The sequence below is a fragment of the Musa acuminata genome, chromosome BXJ1-9, assembly GCF_036884655.1.
Source record: "Musa acuminata AAA Group cultivar baxijiao chromosome BXJ1-9, Cavendish_Baxijiao_AAA, whole genome shotgun sequence".
NCBI lineage: Eukaryota > Viridiplantae > Streptophyta > Magnoliopsida > Zingiberales > Musaceae > Musa > Musa acuminata.
The window spans coordinates 3,931,186-3,955,753 of NC_088335.1; the positions used below are offsets into that span (position 1 = coordinate 3,931,186).

The 24,568-nt window shown below is 39.9% G+C and overlaps 2 protein-coding genes and 1 pseudogene across 2 annotated transcripts; 1 reads left to right on the forward strand and 2 right to left on the reverse strand.

The window, feature by feature from the left end:
• Window positions 1-1,502: 1,502 nt before the first annotated feature.
• On the reverse strand, window positions 1,503-6,864 carry LOC135594475 (protein unc-13 homolog; annotated as a pseudogene).
• Window positions 6,865-10,014: 3,150 nt separating this feature from the next.
• Window positions 10,015-17,176, reverse strand: LOC103997071 (UDP-glucose 4-epimerase GEPI48). Its single transcript, XM_009418207.3, has 9 exons — window positions 16,732-17,176; window positions 15,282-15,331; window positions 14,764-14,899; window positions 14,203-14,304; window positions 13,887-14,114; window positions 13,121-13,202; window positions 11,106-11,188; window positions 10,910-11,001; window positions 10,015-10,720 (listed from the first exon to the last, which is right to left on the reverse strand). The coding sequence occupies exons 1-9, from the start codon at window positions 17,098-17,100 to the stop codon at window positions 10,300-10,302; spliced, it is 1,563 nt and encodes a 520-aa protein (XP_009416482.3). The 5' UTR covers window positions 17,101-17,176; the 3' UTR covers window positions 10,015-10,299.
• Window positions 17,177-20,335: 3,159 nt separating this feature from the next.
• Window positions 20,336-24,204, forward strand: LOC135592579 (uncharacterized). Its single transcript, XM_065082119.1, has 5 exons — window positions 20,336-20,490; window positions 20,594-21,104; window positions 21,783-22,283; window positions 23,106-23,267; window positions 23,855-24,204. The coding sequence occupies exons 2-5, from the start codon at window positions 20,907-20,909 to the stop codon at window positions 23,963-23,965; spliced, it is 972 nt and encodes a 323-aa protein (XP_064938191.1). The 5' UTR covers window positions 20,336-20,490; window positions 20,594-20,906; the 3' UTR covers window positions 23,966-24,204.
• The last annotated feature ends 364 nt before the right edge of the window (window positions 24,205-24,568 follow it).

Below are 24,568 nucleotides of genomic sequence, written 5' to 3' on the forward strand. Positions count from 1 at the left end.
ACCATAGCAGATTTATCTTGGTGTAGGTCGTGTTTCCGACTCCCACATCTTGGGCACATTTGGCCTTGCAACTCCATCATAGCGGATTTATTTTGGCATGAGTCAGGTTTTCCTAGCTTACGTGTCTAAGGTGCATTTGGCCTTCTGCTTTCACTATAGTGGATTTATCTTGGTGTAGATAAGGTTTTCTCAACTCATGCGTCTCAGGTGCATTTGGCCTCGTGCCTACGTTATAGCGGATTTATCTTAGCGCGAGTTGAGTTTTCTTAACTCATGTGGCTTAGGCGTATTTGACATTATGCCTCTGTCATAGTTGATTTATTTTGGCGCGGGTCGAGTTTTCTCGACTCATGTATCTTGAGTGCATATGACTTTGCGCCTCCATAGTAGCAGATTTATCTTGGCGAGGGTCGGGTATTCTCAACTTATGCATTTGAAGCGCATTTGGCCTTGCACCTCGATCATAGTAGATTTATCTTAGTGTGAGTTAGGTTTCTTTAATCTACGTATCTTAGGCACATTTAGCTTTGTGCTTCTGCCATAGCAGATTTATTTTGGTGCAAGTTAAGTTTTTCTGGATTTATCTTGGGTGCATTTTGCCTTGCACCTCCACCATAACGGATTTTAAGTCCCCTTTCCACTGTAGCGTATCTTATGTCTTCCCACCATGGCAAGCTTCAAATCTTCTCTTTATCGTGATAGATTTCATGTCATTTCTCCGTTGTAGCGAGTCTTGGGTTTTCCTACCATGGTGGGCTTCAAATCTTTTTTCCGTCATGATGAATTTTATGTCTATTCTCCATTATAGTGAGTCTCGGGTCTTCGATGGGTTTCAAATATTCTCTCCGTCGTAGTGGATTTCATATCCCTTCACCATAACGGATCTCGAGTTTTCCCCCATGGCGGGCTTCAAAGCTTCTCTCCGTCATGGTGAATTTCGTGTCCCTTTTATACTATAGCATATCTCGAGTTTTCTTATTATGGCGGGCTTTAAATCTTCTTTTGTCATACCATATTTCATATCCCTTCTTTGTCGTAGCGGATCTCGGGTCTTCCAATTGTGACGGACTTCAAATATTCTTTCTACCATGACGAATTTCATGTCCCTTCTTTGCCATAACGGATCTCGAGTCTTCCTATCGTGGCAGGCTTCAAATCTTCTTTCTTCTATTATAAATTTCATGTTCCTTCTTTGTCAAATCTCATGTCTTCCTATTATGGCAGGTTTCAAATCTTGTTTCTGCCATAGCGAATTTCATTTCTCCTCTATCATAGCAGATCTCGGGTCTTCTCGCAGTGATAGATTTCAAATCTTCTTTCTACCGTGGATAATGTCAATTATGATCAACACATGATGATATTCTTTGTCGGAGACGTCACGATGGATCTCATCATCAACGATGGTGTTGGTGACGGATGGGAGGCCGAGCTAATCGATGAGTGCTTGTACCCAACTCTTCTTCTTGGAGGTAGACAATGATTGCGATAGCCAAAACTCGATGGAGGACATCAAGGTCTCTTCCACGATAAACATGGGGTACAATGCGTTGTCATGCATTACACAAGCGAAAATCACCTCATAGAGCTACCCCTCAAGCATCTCACCGTTGAGGGTGATGGGACCTTACAAGCTCTCCTACATGATGTGGTTAGTGAGGGTGTCAATCACAATGAGTTTGGCTCCCCATTTATCCCCAACATCATGAAGATCTCCTATTCCCTCGCCCCATTAAAGATGAAATTCAAGATGGATCCAAGGTTGCCAACATCACCTTTGAGTGCGAAGTCATTGAGCTCGAGGACGTGGTGCTCTAGGGAGGCGTAGCCATCGTTCTCGATGACATCATCATGTGAGTATCACTGATGTGCTTGAAGAGTTGGCCGAGAGTGATGAACTTGCCATCGCAATCACCTTCAGAATCCTGGTTTGCATTAGCTAGGGGCTATTATGATCGAGCAAGTCGTTATAATCCATCGAAAAGGATCGTCGGTCGAACAAGGATAACTTATCCACAAACCGAGGTAGGGTAATACTTCGCTATCTCTTTCTATTTTGTTGGAGCCTCATATTGAACAAATTAAGGTAAGAACGAAATAACAAGTTATATCATACCCATTAGCGTCTGCACCTATTAGATGATGTTCAGGAACACCTCCATGAAAACGATTAGGTGGTTTGAGTTCATCCCTGCGGTGATATTTAAACTGCTCAATGAGGCTCTCAGTCTCGGCGTAGAATAGGCGCAGCACACTTTTCACTTGTGATGAAGCCTTTTCAACCAGTTCCTGGGGCAAACCGGCGCCATCAGCCAGGTAAATTGCCTTGAGCAATCTAAAGTCCTCTATTATCTCTGAATCTTGGCAAGAGAATGCTCGAAATGGGCCATCGGCTAGAACTAGCTAAAACTCATCAAAAGAAGCTTTCATTAGTGCAGTTACGACACGATTTCTCACCCTCTTGGGCACAGTATTTGATATCATCTCCATAGCAGCAGGGTGAAGTTCCTTTCTGAAAGGATCAATTCCACAAAAAGCAGTGTCACCAATGTATAAGGCATCCCATAGAACGTGATTCAAGTCATGGAAGATCACCTTGAATGCTGTTGTCTCACATAGTCGCAGAATTCTTTCATGACAAGCAGCACGAGTAAGTTTAAAACTGATATGCAACCCATTTAATATAATCTGCTTGGGCTGACTCAACATTCCTTGAACAAGTTATAATTTTCTTTTCTAGGTTCTCCAACTCTGTCCAAATATAATTAAGTGAATTCACACGTATGCATATGCATAGCTGTGAAAGACCGTAACAGCCATCTCCATTTGTTGATCCAACTTGAGATTTCCTTTCTGGCATGTCCTGTAGCCTCTCTTTTTCCTTCCTTGGTTTTGAACCAATCTCACATCTGGTTAATGCTGGCAATGGAGGAATAAAACTGCTTTGTGTTCCTAAAGGGGAAGTACTAGGTTTATTATTCCACCGAATAAAGAAACTAGTTCACATCATTACTTGATACGTACCGCATCCAGACTTCACCTTTAATGCATAATGTTGCAGACTTTAATCAAGTTCTACTAACAACTCAGACAGCATGGCTTTCTGCATCTGTATAGGCAGTTGAAAGAATGCATCTAAAGTTTCATCAATTATCAGTAGAACTTCAATCGCACCCTTGGGTTCCAATCCTACAGACATTCCACAAACCAATATCGGTCACTTGATATGGGAAGTTATAGCTAACTTGTAGAATCTAGTCATATTCCAAGTCTTGAAAGTTGGAAAACATAAAATATGATACACGTTGGAACATCTTGAGTTCTCAAGTTAAGAAGTCACAAAATATATTAACTAATAATTCCCAGAATACATGTACCAAACTTTGCTACATGCACGATAGGCAAAAACTCGACTTATGCAAACAAAGAAAATCTAAGAAAGAACCAAAGAGAAATTCATTAAATAAGTGCCAAAGAATGAGTTAAATGTATCCTGCAATCTTGCACTTAGTAACCCAAGTGGAAAGAACTGAAACAAGCTTGCTATAGGAAAAACACGCTGCAGGTAAAATGAAATAAAAATATTATACAAAGGTGTAAAAATCAGTAAAGTTAAGGTTGCTTCTTTGAAACCTGGGAGACCAAGGTTTGAGTAACGAAAACAACCTCTTTAAATATTTAAAGATAAGACTGTGTACATTGACCCTCTTCAGATCCCGCATTGGTGAGAGACTCAAGCAACTGGATATGCCTTCCTTTTTTTTATACAAAGGTGTCAAAAACATATCCTTATTAAACAGCAGGAATCATCAGTTTTTCTTAGTACTAGTGAAGAAAATGAAGTTTCTACAACTTGTATTACAAACTAATGAAATGAGTACAAGTATAAGATATAATATAAGGGTTATAAATACAATCAACTAATCAAGTAACTACTAGTTTACATCTTTATTCAGATATAGAAAAAACATAACCATGGAGAACTTTAGTAAACTAGAAATTAGCAAACATATATTAAACCATTCCTTTATTTTTTTTGTATGATTAAAAAAAGCTACATGCATAGGTAAAAGAACAAACCTCTTGCTGCAAGTTCTGATCAACATACTCCTTTAGTTTGTGTGCTCTTTTCTTGATCCACACTTTAACAAGATTGGCAATTCCAGAATCAACCTCATAAGGTGGCATCTCTTTGATTAATGGCTTACCCCCATCCTTGCTATCGACAGAATCTTCAACAACAATATGCACAACAACAATGATGTGCCCCCATACTTGTCGGCAGCTTTAAGTACTTCATCTGTATCTGGTGTTAGTTCCGTAGTGTTCAATATGAACTGCTTTAGTTCATCTCCATAACAAGAATGAAGGGTAGCAACAGCAACACCTGCAGCGAGGGAATGTCATTTCTTTAGTATTGGACTGAACATGACTTTTCTTTTCTTGCTACTTCACCAATGCCCTTCGACAGGATGGAAAGAACAGGAGTAGAAGTATTTTGGTTCTTTGATGATAGCCTGCCAGAATCTGCTAATTCCATTCTCTGCATCAAATCAGTTATTGGCTGAGAAATTGTTAGTAATTAACACGAAGATATAATAAAATCATAAAGTGTTTCGAGTAGAAAACCAACATTTTGTCCATCATTTCAATAATAGTTTAACAGGTATGTATATAGTGTCAGAAAACATAAATAAAATTTGCACTACTGCATGCCAGGGAACTGTTCAAAGATACATTCAAAATTTGCCATTTGGGTGATCTGAAGGGAAAAAAAAACATACAATAGTACAAATGATTAATGACATGTGAAAATATTGTTTGATCTAGCAAAAACCATGAACATGTGGAAATGGCAAAGGAAACAGGACCAAGCAGGTCAATAGGAACCCAAATTCACAATTCTGCAGATTACCTGAACAAAAGCAGTACGAAGTGAAGACTGAATGCATGTATCAACCCTGCTGCGAGCTACATCAGTTTCCTCTCTCCTCTTATGATGATATTCATTAGAAATGTCTTCAACTAGTATCTTAGCCGCTGATACTCCTAGCGATATGATACCTTGAAAATTTTCAATGTTACTAGCACTGAAAGTATCATGGTATGAAAGAAGAATGTTCTCTGTCCACCCTAATATTGAGCTCAAAGTTGAACTCAATATTTTTAAATATTCTGGATCATTTGTTACTTTTGCATCCTTTGCAACTTCAGCCATCTGGTTATCAGCTGCAATCAACAGATCAATGTCTGCTTGACCATTTGTTACAAAACGGTGAAACAAAACCCAGGCAAAGAAAAAGATTGTGAAGCATCTGGTTTATGCCAAGGATTACCCAAGTCTTCTTTATCAACTCCAAGATCTCATCAATTCCATCAATTATTGATCCATCATTGGTGCCATCAAAACAAGCTTCTAATAACATTCGATATAGATGGAGATTTAGTGGAAAACCATCAGCCCAGTGGCAAAGATCCAAAGCAGATCCTTAGGAGATCTGCATGCAAAGGACATCACTGCACTCCACAGAACTTGCATTGACTCTGAATTTCTTCCAGTTTCAATTGGCTTCACTGAGTCTACACACATAATCTGCCTAAGCCATTGTGACACAGTATCTGCTTTCTCTGATGGAAGAAGAGGATGCTCAAGTGGACACAGTATCAGCTTCATATTCTTGCTGATCAGGAAAATCTGAAGTATTGAACTGCTGCAGTAACTCCAGCGGCAGCACCATTGACTCCACACATCTTCCAAAGCTGTCAGGATGGAGGAAAATTAATTACCAACTAATTGGAGAAACTATAGGAACTGAAATACTAATTACCAATCAAACATATTTTGTAGAAACTATAGGAACTCTAATTACCAACTAACTGGAGAAACCATAGGAACTCAAATACTAATTACCAATCAAACAGATAGCTTTTCAAATAGGTATTTTTTTGAACAATATACACCCAAATGAAATGCATTCAATCATTGCAAGGAAAGGAGACACGAACTAATCAAGTATTTGGATCTTTAGATCCTACCACACCAAATTGTCAACAAAGATCTACTACATCTAATGAAAAAGAAAACAACTCATCACAATAGTCCCGTCATTCACTAGAATTATCAAGAGCATATTGACATTTTAAATTTGATCCTAGAAACAGGCATCTATGCAGCACTGTAGGTAATCAATGCCTGATCAATGATAACATACAGTTCATAACCCCTGAGATATATATATATATATATATATATATATATATATATATATATATATATATATAGTTTACGAAGTCCGATCAGTTCCTCCAACTTTACCAGATGGTATATTAACTCCAAAGAAGAACGCTGAAACAAGAAAGAAGAGCAACTTGCGCTACTCTGCAGAGGTGGTCACCCGTCCCGCAGCAAACCCTTCCGTGTCCGGGAATCCGTCCATTCAGAGACCCTCATCTGGACCATCATCAGCTAACCGACGGTGGCGGATTTCTTGACCGACGTGGACCGGCCTCCTTCCTTGCCGCGGGACGACGACCTGATCTCGAAGGCGTTCTCTATCTCGCTCGCGGCAGTGGAAGCAATCGGATGATCAACTTCGAGTTAAGGGGTTAAAAAGGGGGTTTGAGGAGGGTTTTAAGAGAACAAAGATTTAGGAGGAGGAAGAGAGCCCAGGCAGAGGGTGGAAGTCGAGGATAACCTTAGTTGCGGCTATAACTGGATTTGTCGTTGTTCGTTACAGCAGAGTAGAATCATACTTTTGTTAAGGATTCCTTCCAAATGTACCAATTTATGATATTAGGTTTGTAACAGGGCGCTGTTGTATTACTGTCGACACCCAACACTTCTTTGGGTATCGCAGTGAGCACCATCTTTAGTCCCACATCGCCTGTTTATTTAGTTGCTTGAACTGTTATATGAGGTTGTATGAAGGGCCTCGATCGCCGAGCCTGGTAGCCATGGCTTGTTACCCAAGCGGGGGCATTGAGGTGGTGGGATGAATGTGAGAGCCAAGTGGGTGGGGTGTTGACGTGTAAATCTCGGCTTGCCCGTTCCAAGTCGTGCAGCTGAGCCATGCGGTCCGGGCGAAGGCTCGGGTCGCATTGGATCCTAAAGCGGAGGGTACAGCGTCAGGCTGGCTTCACAGAGCAGCGAATACCTCCCGCTCTCGACGGTGGAAGGATAACAAGTTGGCGCACGCCTCGCCCATCATACCCACTTGGCTAATACTGATCAAACCATACCCAAGTGGGTGGGGTGTTGACGTGTAAATCTCGGCTTGCCCGTTCCAAGTCGTGCAGCTGAGCCATGCGGTCCGGGCGAAGGCTCGGGTCGCATTGGATCCTAAAGCGGAGGGTACAGCGTCAGGCTGGCTTCACAGAGCAGCGAATACCTCCCGCTCTCGACGGTGGAAGGATAACAAGTTGGCGCACGCCTCGCCCATCATACCCACTTGGCTAATACTGATCAAACCATCGCCTTTTTTGTTCGATCTCTCTGAGATTATGAAGGGTCTCAGAATATCATAAATATTTTTTATAATCATCTAAATTTATGATTATTATATGATAGTATGGATATACAACACTAACATCTTACTATAGAGCTTAGTTTTGCTAAGGTATCATGGTACATCCCAACCATCACCTTTTTTGTTCGATCTCTTTGATTTGCTAAGGTATCATGGTACATCCCAACCATCACCTTTTTTGTTCGATCTCTTTGAGATTATAAAGGGTCTCAGAATATCATAAATATTTTTTATAATCATCTAAATTTATAATTATTATATGATAATATGAATATACAACACTAACATCTTACGATAGAGCTTAGTTTTGCTAAGGTATCATGGTACATCCCAACATCATGCATCAAAAGGACTATGATATAGGATTAAAAAGACTCTCCTTGGACTATATAATTTCAGTGGATCTTTTTAACACTATCTAGCATAACAAAATCATACAGTGAATATGTAACACAAACATGATCCTTCGCATCCTTTGGCATCAAAAACTGAATCAGATAATTTTGGTGTTATTTTGATTATAAAAAGCTATGTAGGTACGAATTCGATTTTCCGAAAACATCATAGTTTATATGTTTAGACTTGCTTGGAAAACCATGTTGTTGAGATAGTGATGTTGATGTCAAAAATTAAGATAATATCTGCATAGATTTGAACGGTATATACTCTTCCAAACTTATGTTCTTTTGCTTATTTTAATAATAAAAATAATTGATCTATTGATTATCTCGTGTATATCAATCACAAATGGATTATAACCTTTTGGGATTACATAACAACAACGTTGTCTCCTTTTATTTAAGTTATATTGTTCAACCAATTTTGAATTCTTGTCAATCTTTTACAAAAATATGTTTTTAATTTTTTTTTATATTTATAATGATAAAGTCAAAGCTTAATTAGAGTTTTATTTATTCCCTATCCCTTGTCCTTAAATAAACTAGGGACATATGCTCTCTATGATTTTATTGTGACGCTTATATGCATTTTACTTCATTGATAATAAGTTTGAGATTTATAAAGATCATCTTTATGTACTTGTTGATTTGTGCTATTTAAGTTGTGTTTTTAAATTTTGTATACATCTTCAGATAGTCTTGTTGATATTATACTTTTTTCTTATACTGTCCAATTATTTAAGTTCATATCTTTCGATGGATGGAATAAAATAATAAAAATTATTATTATTATTATTATTATTATTATTATTAATGTTGAGTTGAACTATATAAGAAGGTATCTAAAAGAAGAAACAAAAAAAGCAAATAAAAAAGTAACGTGTGAGAGGCCTTGTGAGTGTACATATTATGATCGATGCTCAATGATCATAGAAATTTCAAATTAACATATATATATATATATATGACCAAATTTCTACTTGATGCTAATAATTTCACAGATTAAAGTATCTAACATTTGGTTTGTATCATTCAGGGCGGAGTAGGAAGGAGTACAATCCAGTGGAGTTCAATTCGCGTCTCTTCCGACACGGAGTCGGCGTACAGTTACCGCAGCATCCAAAGCATTTGGTGCGCGCTATGGGGAAGAAGCAGTTGTCGTACCATTCTTAGTCCCACATTGCTAGTTTTCAAGAATTATTTCACTTGATAAGATGGGATGAAAGCGCCTCGATCGCCGAGCCTAATAGCGTTGGCTTGTAACCCAAGCGGGGGCATTAGGGTGTTGGGACGGCGTGTTAGGCGCGAGTGGGTTGGGTGTACGTTCAGTAACTCGGCTTGCCCATTCCAAGTCAAGCAGATGAGCCATATGATCTGGGCGAAAGCCTGAGTCACACGGGATCCTAAAGCGGAGGACACCGCGTCAGGCTGGCTTCACAGAGCAGCGACCACCTCCCGCTCTTAACGGTGGAAGGATAACAGGTCGTCGTACGCCACACCCAACATGCCCACCGAACTTACACTGACCAAACCATCCCTCTTTTTTGGGCGAACCCTTTTTATCTCAAACTCGATCCGATCCCCAACTCAGATTAAACTCAAGTCGAAAGCAAGAGAATTTAAGTAGGACAAATATATAATTATTATTATAAAATACAGATTTTATTAAATTAATATTATACCTATAATATTAAAGAAATTAGTCTGAATTGTCACCTTGGCAATCACTAATGGCACATTTACTGTCTCTTCTTCCGAATCCATCAAGACAAATGCCTGCTTAGGTAGCTCCTTCTGATCGATTATATAAAAAAAATTAATAGTCAAAACATGATTAGACTTATAGACCAGATATATGCCATGAAAGAGAAACAAAGAATGGACCTCAAAAGAAAGATAAATGTAAAGACACTTTTGACTATAAAGCAAGAGAATTTAAGTAGGACAAATATATAATTATTATTATAAAATACAGATTTTATTAAATTAATATTATACCTATAATATTAAAGAAATTAGTCTGAATTGTCACCTTGGCAATCACTAATGGCACATTTACTGTCTCTTCTTCCGAATCCATCAAGACAAATGCCTGCTTAGGTAGCTCCTTCTGATCGATTATATAAAAAAAATTAATAGTCAAAACATGATTAGACTTGTAGACCAGATATATGCCATGAAAGAGAAACAAAGAATGGACCTCAAAAGAAAGATAAATGTAAAGACACTTTTGACTATCATGCCTTTTTGATCATAGAAGCATGTTTATTCACATAACAGACATATAATTGAATAATCGTATCAGCTGGACTATGCCACATGTATTGTATCAAATTGTCGATTAGTGATCTTTCTTTTTTTCTGTTGAAGAGTTGATGTTATTCTAGTGTAGGGTACTCTCCATTGGCAATCTGAAATGATCGATAAGTAGGGTGAACTCCATTCACAGTCTCAAGTGATCCATAAGAATGATGCTTCCCATTGGTAGTCCGAGGCAATCTATTAGAAGCATGCCCATTAGTCTCAGATGACCCGGAAGTAGGATGCTTTCCAGTAGCAATCTTAGGTGCTCCATAAATATGATGCTTTCCATTGGAATTGCCCAATGACCCAGTAGTACAGAGCCTTCCGTTAGCAATCTTGGGCAACGCATAAGTAGGGAGCTTCCCATTAATAGTTTCAGGAGATCCACAAGTAAGATGCTTTTCATTAGTGGTCTCAGGCGATTTGTATCCCCAAGGATTTTTGCTAGCCCAGTTCCATTGATCTCGACACATCTCTTCAATATCATACTTTGCCCTGCACAGTAAACATCAAATAATACCCCATCACTAAGCTAGCTGTGTTCAATTGACATTCAAACAATAGATGATCAAAGATCTAACATGCCTCTACAATTTCAGAATAGATTTTTCGCTACCAAAGGACCGCGGAAAATATTTCTAGATGAACTTAAGCATATAATAGTAAAGATGTGCTACTCCGTACTTCCAATGTAGCTCCTTCTCTGCTTTGGCGATGGATGCGTAAACAGTTTCAGCATCACCAGGTCGCCTTTCAGCCATGACCAAAGGGATTTTCTGAAACGATATCAGAGGTCAGAAAAATATGCAACGCACAAAGCGAAACCAGGCTTAAGCTTCAAATCATTATGTAGAGGATCATAAAAGAAGAACAGCAGCACCTTCCCAGAAGCCTTCTCGAATGCTGCCACCATTTCCAAAACAGATGTTCCCTTCCCACTTCCTAGATTATAGGCTTCACAGCCTGCATCTTGCAAAAACAGCTTTAATCACGACACAGAAAGCAAGGGTCTTGATTAGCTATTAGGACCCAATACATTCATCACTTATGGTGAACATAGCCCTTGCTCGATATCGGAGGGAAACATTAACAGTTGTATATATAAAATGAACTGAAAAAATATACTATGAATTGATATATTTCTCTGAATATCAACTACCAAGGCATGAAAGTACTATGATTATATTACATACTGCTGCAACGACCATGCCAATGAATTTTTGGCAAAATTGGAGGTCCTTAAGTGCGAGTAAAATGTGAGCTGATTCATATAGGTGCATACTCTACTGAACCAAACCACAGCATACACATCATTTTGTCTTTAGCATGTATATGCATAACACAAGATCAGCAGAGACTTTAGCAGGCATTGCCGTAGCTAAAGAAAAACCTATCATTCTTTAACTGCTAACAACTTAACTTTATACATCAGCGAAGGAAAAAAAGGAACCTTTATTGCATCATGTCAAAAATTTTGCTTCGATAGTTGAATGTGCTTCAATTATTACATTGTCTACATGCTTCCTATTTACGATTCGCCTATCACTACCACAAGTAGGAGCAGTGATTATTGAACTAGTTTTTACTCCAGTGTGTTTCCTGCCAGTGTCAAATTTACTAACTCAAATAACTAGTATAATTATTGGCCCTCATTCCTAGACTTCAACATTTATTTCAATGAGACCAAGAATACATGTATGCTCAAAAAGCTACATGTTTTCTAAGGTAAGACTTAAAATGGAACCTACTTAACAAAGTGCTCTCTATAGCTAATCCCAACATGTCCGAGTCTGATGGAGATCATAACAATAATAACTTCTTTTGAACTTCGTAAACCCAACTCAGGTGACATTAACCTGAATATTTAGACTTATGACATCTCTGCAGTCAAGGGACAACCAAATAAAACCAGCTTTGCTAGAAACTGGCTGCAAACAAAGAATGAGCTTAGAAAAAAAATGTGAAGATTTTATTGACACACCCATTGATGGAGTTGAGCCAGGACTTTAAAATTTTATCCTTTTATTTTTATTTTTCAAAGAGGGGAGAGGAGTGGGAGGGGCACAAGCCTCGGAAGATCGTATAATTATCAAAGGGCAAAAAAATAAAATTAATAAAATTAAGCTAGAACATAGAGAGAAATGTACTCATACATGGAAATTTAAAATAATGGAGGGGAAACCAAATAGAAATAAAAGAATATATTATGTGCATACTCCGTATAATAATTTCAAACAAGGGAGAGCAATATACTGCACTTTGCATAAGAAAATAATTTAACAAACAACAAAATACTACTTAAAACCTAGGAAAGTTATAAGATATCAGTAGAAAGGATTAGAACAGATTGTCATAACATAGAAGAATACGTACAATAAAACAGGCAGAGAGTTTTACCAAGACAAATGTGGAGGAGGAGGACCATTTCATACCCATGGAACGCACCCAGGTTATGGATTCACACCTTTCTATGGCTAGCTTTTACCCTTTATTTCCATAAGACGAGAGGTGGTACACATTGACCCTTTCTCAACCCATGAGAAACATGTGCCTACCACCCTCTCTTTTTCCTACTCCTACCGTCTCAACCAAAACAGAAGGAATACAATGCACGGTGATAGATACAAGTACCAGAAAAAGGCTTTCATAATTTATTATTTGTATGCATGTTATTATGAGAGATAACAACAATCAATTTAACCTTTGATTTAGCAAAATTCTTAATTATGCTGAACTAGATAAATTAAATTCACATGGCATGCGGAAAATGCATAGGTTCTCAGATGGTCCTAACTTCATCAAACACACGTTATGGAAACATAACTAATAATATACACCTCGTTTAAGCCAAGAACTTAATTCCAACAACATAACTTAAGTGCCAGTTGTACAGACCTATATGAGAACCTTCAAAGAGCTTCTGCAAAGCTGCAATATGTCCATCCGCTAAATCAATTACATGAATGTAATCCCTTACCTGGAATCACAGTATAATGTCCATAAGATCAGAAATTGTGTTTAAAAAACACAACTATACAGAAAAAATATATATTCTTCATCTAAAACCCAGAAAATTGTGGGTCAGGAAAAAGACTGAACAAAATCAAGGTTACAAAAATAACCAAAACTCTCAACATATGCTGGTAAACACATACTATAGCAACACAGGAAGTAAATAAAATTGATAATATATTAGAAAATAGACATAGGCAAAAACACAGCTCGAAATTAATTTCTCGAATGTGTTTTTAGCCTTCTCAAATCATTTTCTATTGAAAATGTAAAGAAAAGTTAACCTTGTTTTAGTGTCAGGATGGTGTGTTCTGTTATAATTCTGTTGTGACTACTTCCACATCTGGCATTAGGACGCAAAAAGCTATCTTAGGTGGTTCTTAATCTTTGAGCAAAGGTCACGTAGAATAACTCAGAAACTATGGTAGAATATACTGTTTCCAAATAATGTTGTCATTTTACAGGTATTCTGAATCCATGTCGTACTCATGTAGACCAATCAATTTTATCTGCTTGAAAATACAAATGACCTAAGGCCTATGCTAAAAGGCTAGATATGCAAAAATTATTTCCTATCGATTGATGTTTATAAAAAAAAATATAAATGAAATCTCAAAAGTAATAAAGTTAACATGTTTAAGATCAGTACCCCTGTCCCATCCTTGGTTGAATAGTCATTTCCAAATACTGTCAGGGCAGGCCTCCTACCAACAGCTACTTGTTGTACAAAAGGCATGAGGTTATTGGGAATTCCCTGAGGATCTTCACCAATGCATCCACTAGGATGAGCTCCAACAGGATTGAAATATCTTAATAGTATTATATCCCAATCATTGTCACCTTGGCAGATATCACGACAGATATCTTCAGTCATAAGCTACAATGACAAAATAATTAAAGGATTATTAGATCAGATAGTGTGGCCATAAAAACATGGAAATGTAAGGCAAAGATGAAAAAGAAACCTTAGTTCGTCCATATGGGTTCATTGCACATAGAGGAACTTCTTCTGTACAGGGTACTTCCTTGGGCCACCCATAAACAGTGGCTGATGAGGAGAAAACCAGCTGTAAATTAAAAAATATCAGGCACCCAAATTTAAGATATCATGTGTTCAGAATGGTCATGAATAATAACATATAAGTGATAATTGAGGTGGAATTCATGCATATAGGATAAAACAATGTTTAACCCCTGAATTCAGAGAGTAAACATACTGGGAAAAGAGAACTTCAAACTCAGATTAGTGTTTTATAGGTAATTTCAGGCAAAGAAAGAATATTTGCCAGAACTTCAAAGTTGTCACAGGAGGCAGTCAATGCATTCAAGCTACAGCCACCACCTTGGTGGTTGTGAAAGAATATTTGTTTCATTTATTATTGAACTAGATAAAGCTATTGCTCGATAAATGTCAATTTCATGCATATCACTGCAAGAAGCTCAGAGGCTCTGAAAGTCTGAATATTGATTTTTATTTTTCATAATGTCCTGTCAAGTTTGCAAGAGAAATATATGGATCGCAGTACCTTTTTATATCCATATGCAACCATTACTTCGAAGAGATTTATTGTACCAATGAGGTTGTTGTTGTAATACATTAAAGGTTTTTTGACACTTTCACCAACAGCCTTAAGTCCAGCAAAGTGTATGACCGCATCAAACCTGCAGAACCAAATCAAAATATGAGCTTATAAAAGTAGCACATCATAGAAGACTAAAAATAAAACTTGGCATATAATGGAAGTGGAAATATCAATGACAAAAAAGGAAAACCAGTATGCAATTAGAGGTCTAACATGTAAAGCATATCTAAATGCCATCAAATCTTGTTTTATCAAGACATCACAAAAAACCATCAATTTGAGATTAATAATATAGAAAGATGAGAGTGTGCTGTGCAGTTGTTTGCCTTCATAAAGCGCCAGAGGTTATAATAAAAGACACCACAATCCAGAATTCTAACAATAGTATTCCACGTGCAAAAGGAAAGAAAAAATGTAATGGTGAGAAAACGATAACAATGTTCATAATAAAAGAACCTTACGTAGTTGAAGAAAAAACATTTTCAAGTGCTTCCCTGTCTCGAAGATCAACCTGCAGAAGGGACAGTTTGAACGTCAAAGTTTTATATTGAATCTTGTAGTTTTCATTGTTCAATTATAAAAATCAGACTAATTGAAAGTTGGCAAAACAACTAATTTTGCATGCCGGTTGAAGCATATTCTTGATGACGTTTTGTCACAACAATTTCCTAGCTATTCAAATGTTGCCCTCTGCAACTTCTAAAGAGAATCAAACAGTTCATTTTGCATAGAATACAACATTGTAATATGAAGAAAGGTTTTTAACTATCGACAAGAAATACACATGTGCTCAACATCATGATGTAAAGGTCATGTCGTTATTGTTTGTTTAAAAAACAATATGTCAAATAGAAAACGACTGAAACTGTAAGAGGTAGAGAAAATGTGGCATATCATGTTTCAACTTGCACTTGCAGGTAAAGCTTTTAGGTTGATGAATTTTAACTTTTTATAAGGATGTTTTCAATATCCTCGTCCTCATTAAGTGATCAGTAGGAACTATCTTTCTAGACAAAAGGATCCTATCGTTATGATACTTTTTAATAGTGCTCTGTGAACTAAGCTGACCCAATTTATAGTTGGAAATTTTAAAATTAGGATAGCAAGAATGATAAAAGAATATAATAAACTGCACGAACAACAGAGATCAAAACATAGAATAAACCGTAAGGGGGGTAATGCATGTGCTGTTGTCAATCTAGTTCTCCCAATTGAGTGAATTATACACAAAGACCGACCAGTTATTTTCCCATGCTGAAATTCTCAGAGAAATATGTCATAAATAACCTATTTAAACTATTTTGGTAATTAGTGTTAGCAGTTTATGAATTTTAGCAGATTCGGTAGCGATTTCCAGGATTTTAGACTCCAAGTAAGTGTTCAACATTCATGTTCTGGCATTTAGAACATGAATGTTTAACTAATTTGATGAAAACGACGAAGGCCTTTGGCTACAAATAAGCGTTTTAAGACACGGTCTAGCCTCTAAAATTCGACTATTTCCTAAATTTGATGAAAGGCATGTCATGACGCACGAGCAAGCCTCATTCAAGAAATCCTAGAATTACAAGTTCGCACAGAACCCAAAATTGCATGAACATCAGGAACTAATTAGTAGCGGCAACAATTGGGAAGTGGAGCAATCCACTGATTCATAATGCTGGGAAAATGCTAGAAATGCAGCATGACGTTCTCGAGCGCAAGACAGAAAGGAAAGAAGAATCACGTCACGGTGGAAACAGCGCAAACGGGAACAAATATTCTCAATCGAGAACCGTGCATGAAACAAAATCGTCAATCAAGAAGCCACTCCCAACTCGCAGATATCGAGGAAACCATCCGAACACATCCAGAAGACGAAAATCCAGAGGCTGAACCTACATGAGTGGAATAAGAGGGTGAAATTGGTACCCTGTGGAAGACGAGGTTCTTGCCGAACTCCCCCGCAAGCTCTCTGACCCGCTCGACGGCGACTTCCGAGGAGTTATCGAGGTTGTCCACCACCACGGTTCGGAAGCCCCCTTTGAGGAGCTGCAGAACCGTGTGGCTGCCAATGTATCCGGCGCCACCGGTGACCAAAATGGTACGCGCCACGGCCGGTGGCGAAGGCATCGGATCGGTGGAACGACGAAGGCGAATCAAGGAACTCTCGATGACTGAAGAAAGGAACGCCGAGCGAGTGGGGGGAGAACAGAGGTGAGAAGAGACTAGGGAGCGGTCTTGGGATCCCGGAGCGAGGGAGGAAGGAATATATACCCGCAGATGATCCCTAACCGCCATGACCACCGAGAGTCAATGCCTGTGAACGCTCGCGAATAGTCAACAAGAGAGAACTGTTCCCGTTTTCGTTTCTTCCCTCTGTGGGATCGTATGCTTTCGCCGTCATAAAGGTATCGAACCGCTCACGTGGCTTCGATCGACTGGCGGACTCCGGACTCTTACCGCTCGGTCCGTCGCCAACGGTCTTGGGGGACAGGAGCGCGGCTCGGCTGTCCGGACCCAGACAGGGCACAGCTTTTTTTCCGCCGCCGTGGCGGAAAGGTGTCGAGGCTCTCGTGGTGGGCCCCGTCGCCGTTCGGTGCGAGTGTGCCGGCCGAATGGACCAGACAACCTAGTCAGGCTCGAGTGGGACACGGGACAGGCAGCACGACTCGACTGGTAGGCCACATGTTTGATGAAATTACAATGAGGCGAGGCGATGGTGGATTTCTTTTTTCCGAAGACTTGACGGAGGAGATGGCGCCGTATTCTGGGGACGGGCGGAGATCTCGAGACTCATAGCGGACACGAACGTGGTGCCCTTTGCGTCCCGGTGGTAGAACGACCACCGGGCTCTCTGTTCATGTAAGCAAGCAAAAAGTCATCCACGTTTTGATCTGGCATTTGTGGAGACGAGGGACCAACCAAAAGGCGATACAGATCTGGCTTGAAAGGAAAACAAACAATAGCGAGAGAAGGAAAGCCAAAAAAAGGCCAAGTAAGAGACGCAACGGAGCCTCGCTTGCTTTACTCTACTCGCACGCACGTCAATGAACTGCCGAACGCCCGTGCGAGGCGCCATGGAATCTGCCAAGAAAAGAAGAATATGTAGTAGAAAAGTTGGACTCTGCCAAGAAAACAGTGTGCAGGAGAAGATTCAGATCGCATGTCATTCTAGAAAGATCTATTTACGTTATTTTTCTAGTCTGCACGATGTCAACAATAGATCTCATGTTTGATTTAAAATAACAAAAGGAGGTGCAGATCCAGAGAGCAGAAGCATTGACCTGTGGCCCGTTCGCAGGAATTACGAAGACGTAGACTGGCGAGTAGCCATCGTCTGGCAGTGACGACCGACGAGTGGCCATAATGGCCATTATGACGCCGAAGAAAGAGTAGAGAGATGTTTGGATCTGAAGATTTGCGGGATTAAAGAACATGAAAAAAGAATTAATTACATCAATGATATATATAACACCCAAGAAAGCACCGATCGCTATATCTTAAATATTTGCGACAGAAGAATGATTTAATTGGAAAGGAATATAGTTAGGGTTGACTCGACGATCCACGACAGAGGAGTTTACCAGCTCTGAGAAGGTGGACTTCCAACTTCAAAGTAATGCGGCGTCCAAATTAGGCGATCAGCAAAAGGTGGGCAGGTTGCTTGGCAGAGACCTTGACTTGTGGATCCACCCCAAGTCAAGTGCAGAGCCTCTTGGTTGATGGGGAAAGAAGAAAGAGTTGATGTGAGTGACAATGAAGTTGCGGCATACTGCCGTGGCAGTGAACTCGTGGTGCAAAAGCCGAGTCAAACGGATCCAATTCAATCCTTTTCCTCTCGCACGAGTAGGTTCTTAGCTTTCTTTTCTCCTGGTCGTCCTCCAACTTGTCACAGTGCATGTGTACCTATTCCGGGGATCTCATTCTTAAGGAAGAAGCCATCAGCTAAGTCAACATAACGTCGGTCTCCTCCTTCGGAGTCATGTGTTGCGCATGGCCTAATTGCGGTTCGGTGGCCTTTGGTCGAAGTCGGAATGCTCGGCTCACCTGTCCGAACTCGGAGTAAACTCCATGCATGACGACGTCGCTGCCTGCTTCGTTCCGAGAGTGGTGAAAACGTGAACGCTATATATCTCTGACTTCAGATATAGAATATTCACACAGTTAATGTGAGTCAGTTTAAGCCTAATCAAGATTCTCTCCGTTCCAAGGAAGCAACACATGCAGACCATATAGAAATGGTGAGGAAGGAGCGCAGCGCTTGCAGAGTTGGAGATGTTAATGGTGGCAGCAGTACTCGATCGCTGGAGTCAGAAGACCGACGCAAATCATGTGAAGCATCCAGTGACAGGAAGAGACCGCCGCCATTGATGGTGAGGCGAGAATACATCCAAATGAAAATGAAGCATCCGATTACTACTTAACACTGTCCAAAGATATTGACTGCGGATTTCTCTCTTTTTCGTTCTTGACTTTGTTTGGGATACTGCTGAAATCTTTAGATATAGGGGGAGTACAGATCTAGTAGTGTGATTGCATTTACTCATATTGGATTCTCAAGGGAAAAGAAAGTAACAAGGTTTTGAGATAAATGGTGGTTCAAAAACTAGTTCATTTCTCAGACGCAATATGGCAAACAGATGGTCGTCATGGACGATAAGCCCAATTTCTTGGGCTGTAGAACACAACTAAAAGAGCTTATCGAATCAAAGTTGCTGCGGCACCTTTTGGTCCATCCATCTCCAATCCTCTCTGATGGAGAAGTACTATAGCTTCGTCATTAGACAGTCAAGTGATCAAAGTTTTGAGATAATTAGATTCCATGAAAGCTTGGCCAGGCCTTGCGCTGTCCAGCGATGCCGCCAATGTGCTTGCGTTGATGTGCCAATAGAGAGCCTCAGTGTGTCATGGAGTAATCATCAACTAGGGTTTCCATAAAGCGAGAGACACTTTTCTCATCATGGAAGAGTCCAAGAATTATTGGCCACCCACATCATGGCTAGATCCAAACTTCTTCTAGAAGTGCAAGCGATGGCCCTCTCCTGTGTGCATGGACAAACGAACGGACAATGGACTCATGCATGAACAAGATGACATTCACCCAACAGAGGTGCGCTGTGTTCATGGACAAACAAACAGACGATGGGCTGATGCATGAACAAGATGAGATTCACCGAACAGAGGTGCACCGAAGGGGAAGGAGAGGACTGATGCAGTGAGTGGCCCAAAAGAATGGGCACATCAACAGAAGTCCATTAGAGAGGGAGGTGTCCGGGAAGAGTCTACACGAGAGAAAAAAAACCCAGTAGACCCACACAGCTGTCGTCACCTCCCCGAGAAGAAGACGATGGGTGGTGGCCACAAAGCTGTTCGATCGTTGTCGAGGTGGGGACACAACTCTCCTACAGCATCTCTGCAATGGAGCAGTCAAATGGATCCCTCCAAGAACAACAACAATGGCATGAGCCATTTCGAATAGTTAGAGACGGTGGTTCAGATGGATCGGTTCAAATTTGCACTGGCAAAGCCAAAATCTATGCAGCTGAAACAAGCACGAACGCACAGTAGATGATGGCAATCAACTTGCACTCCCGAAGGAGTAACGAGAGCGAAGAACTCTGCAACCACCATCGGCACCTCATGCAACAGCAACAGCAGCAGCCTGTGATGGTGGAACTATTCGACCAGGTAGTAGAACGCTTCATATAGATTAATCACACACCCGCATTTATGTCGGCATCTTGAATCACCTTGTCTTGTCTGTCGGGAATAATACTGTATTGGTGCACAGGGGATCCAAGAAATCCAACCAGCACTGCGTCTAATTTTGACCATCCGACCAAAACAAGTTGGAAGAGAATACAGGGAAATTGTTGTTGTGCTCTTCCTCTCCATTATTGATCAGTGTAAGCTTCCGTGCAGTCACTCCATTATTGATGTCATGGAAGGACAAGATCTAATTGTTTGAGCATGATGACGGCAAGGGCAATGGAGTCAGGTGGTCCCGGTGGGTCATCCGATGCCACGCCGCCCGATGTTGGCTGAGACAACACAAAGCTCTTCTCTTTATATCGGCGGCAGGCCCCCCCACCTCGGATGTGTTGATGCACAAGAGCCACTACAGAGAATATAGCAGTCAGCAAGAGGGGAAGATGCACGAGCTGCCAGCCATGTCGCAGGGGGGCTTCTTGCAGGAAGTGGCGGTCGGCAGCTACAACATCCACTACTCCCACCTCCCGCTCCCCTACGACGACGATGACTTCCTCCCCGGTCTGCACGTCGACGCCGAAGATGCCAGCTTGGTAATCTTGCTCCCCTGTGTTAATTCTCTCCAATAAATCCGTTCCATTATCTGCTTCGGTCGATCTGAGATCAAAGAGTGATGGAGGGACGTTAAGATCAACATACATGTTAACCTTCCACAGGAAGCGCCACCTTCTGAAAGCGACCAAATTGGAATTGTTTAGTTCAGTGGGACGCATCTATTAGATCATACAAGCAAACTTTTGTAGCTCAAAACCAAATAAAAAGAGAGATTTTTTGTTGTTGTTGTTGTTGGATGCTATGATGTCAAAGAAAAATGAAGAGAAACAAAAAGAGGTGGGTGTCATTGTGGCTGCCATGGTAGAAGTAGAAATTTCAGATTTAGGAACTCGCAATCTGGATTATCATAGTTGGAATGACTTGAAGAGTTACTATGCTTCCTTTAGCATTCACCAACACACACACAGTCTCAATTTGAAAGAACAGTAATGAGTTAAAATCTGAACACCTTGTGATCAGTTTTTGTACATGACAACCTTAATGAACATTTGTGTGCCTAAATATAATTTGTTTTGATTACACGTAAATGTGTATATTATAGATCAAAAAGTGTAATGAGTGCTTCAGAGTTAAAATCTACATATGATTGAAGAGCAAGAATTTACTTCATTGAGATTAGAAATCTTTTCCTTCTAACTTCTGGATTTTTGTCATAGGGAATCATGTTTGATGAGCAGGTGAAATCAGAATATGATATGGGAGGAGGAGGAGATCTATTCAAAGCTCCAGAACCTTTCTTGGTAGAGGCAGAACTTGAACTAGATCCCATGGCAACTGCCGTGCCCATCATATACGGCGGAGGTGATGTAATCACAGAAATAATCAAGGTTGCAAGTATGGAGTCAATCCAAAATGATCATCTAGATGGCTTATTCTATGAGTGCAAGAAGGGCCTTCTGGAGGAGTCAGAGATCGAAAATTCAATTTCTGAACTTTTAGATGTCAAGATACCTGCAGTACAAATTGATGAGGTTCAGCCTTCAAAAGATCTTAGCCAAGCAGATGGATCGATGCAGAAGAGCATTAGTTCGGGGTGTTTAAATTCAGTGGAATGGGTTCCCAGAAGCACTATGAGACCAGAGTTCTTTGATTTCCAAGAATTAGATTTTGAAGCTGCATTTGGTTTGAAGAGATCATATAGCGAGAGAGATATTCGGGTATAAATAATCATTTTTCTAAGTGCTTTTTATTGGTTCTCTTTTTATTTTGCAAATATTTTCTTCTAATTTGTGTACAATTACAACTGAGACAGGATATGACATAAGCTCTCTTCTTTCCGAAAACTTTAGAAAATGAGAAGCAATGCCTCGATCCTCTACTTTTCGATTTAGAAAGTTCACTTGATGTGTATATTCAACTATTCTCAGCTTGCATCATGTAGGCATGTCATATGAATGTACTGAATTCTCAAGGATGCTCTGTAGCAGATTGGTAGGTTTGAGTTTGAATATTTTTTGCTTTAACACTAATGCTTATCATATTGGATAAAACTGTCAACGACGAAAACCAGAGTTTATAAAAATGGAGGTGTGGAACTTACAATGTTTCATATGTTTCCCTTGAAATAAAAAACTTAAACAAGTCCTTGATCAACATAAATTGTGTCATGTCGAATAAGTTTTCATCTCATTGGTCTTAGAAGGCTGTAGACGAAACATCGAGTCATGCAATACAAACTAATGCATGATTAATGACCACAGCCATCATAGATGTCGGAAAGAGTAGACGTTCAGAAACAAAATAACTAAGTAGTATCTTTAACTGAAGTACTAGATTTATGAGTTTTGTCGCATGGTGGGAAAGAACTCCATGAATTTAACTTCTAGACCAGTGAATATATCTTTAAGATGCATCACTTACCCATCCGCATGCAATCACAGCTGACAGCTCACAGCTAATTAATATCACAGCAATGTTTAGATGTCCCTCGTAATTTCTACACGATGAACAAAATAATCGATTTCGAGTTTTTGTGGCAGAATCTTGGAACTAAAAACACAAGGATTGGAAGTACAACTGCCGTATGTTCTTCCTTTGAGCAGCTCCTAACCATCAGTGACCTTAAGACTGAACAGCGGCAGCTAAAACTTTCCAGGTACCGGGAGAAGAAGAGCAAGAGAAACTTTGGCAAAAAGATCAAGGTATGAACTTAGTTGAGTTCTATTCCATATAATTTTCTTTCTTCAGAAAGTAAAATCTTCAAGAAATGATGCTTCTGTTTCTATAATCACCGCCAGCGTGCATCACCTTTCCTGGTTTGCACATGAATAACCGGAGTCTACCTCAGATAATATTTTTCTACTTTGAAAGCCACACAAAGCTTGAAGTTCCATAATTTTCTATCTATCTCATAAGTAACAATTAACAATGTTCAGAGAGTAAATTTGATGTTTTAAGAACTTTTTGACTTAGATGTATACAATCTAACTATGACTTGTGCCACCAATGATCTCATTTCTCATAAAGCTCATAATGAGCTAACTCATAAATCATCAACAGTTTTTGTTTGTTTTACCCATAATGATGTTGGAAACACTTGTAGGTTGATCCCTTGCATTGTAATCTTGTATCATGTCAAATTAATTCATAAACCACGTAGAGTGATACTACAGAAAATGGCAATGAAACAAGACTAATACATGAGAATTTTCCAAGTGCATCGTATTCCCTGCTAGCTTTTATCGACATAATTCGAGTAAACAGCAAGTGACACAAAGGTATTTTGCAGTATGCTTGCAGGAAGGCTCTTGCAGACAGTCAGCCAAGAGTTCGTGGAAGGTTTGCAAAGACCGAAGAGTGTAAACATGTCGATGCAAGCATCGAAGCAGACAAGCTGTAGAAGTTGGCAGCGGCTCACGCTGCTCCCTCGTGTTGGAAGAGCTTTCTCTGCAAGAACAAATGCCCCGAAATAGTCAACCTCATAAAGCCAGTATCAAATGAATAGATATCTCTGCTTGACACTGGGAAATCTTCGATAACCACCCATGGGGTGTATGTAGTAAAAGGCTTTATAGGGAGAAATGAAGCTGTGTTGTAGTTCTGTACAGGTAATTTGAATAAAAGGATGTTCATAGTGAAGACGCACTAACGCCACCGATGATTTTGGCACTTGCATGTCCTTCCTGTTAAGACACCCTTCACAGTTGAAATCTCTGATATCTGTCTGGCACTAGATGAGATCATCAGGACCGCGGAGATGTTCATCGACAGGGATGTGCACCACCTGTAGGTTACTTGGGACATGTTGAGCCTCAAATCAGCATCAACATCAGATTAATCTGCTTGGCGATTGCTGGAAGTTGCAGAGAGCACCCGCGCTTGTTTCTGCTCGATCTATTCGAGTGCCTGCTGTTCGTGGACTGCAACCAACCACCAGGCTAAAATGGACGTCATCCACCAAAGAAGAAAGCACTCGAAATAAGTGAACCATCTCGATAGCCAG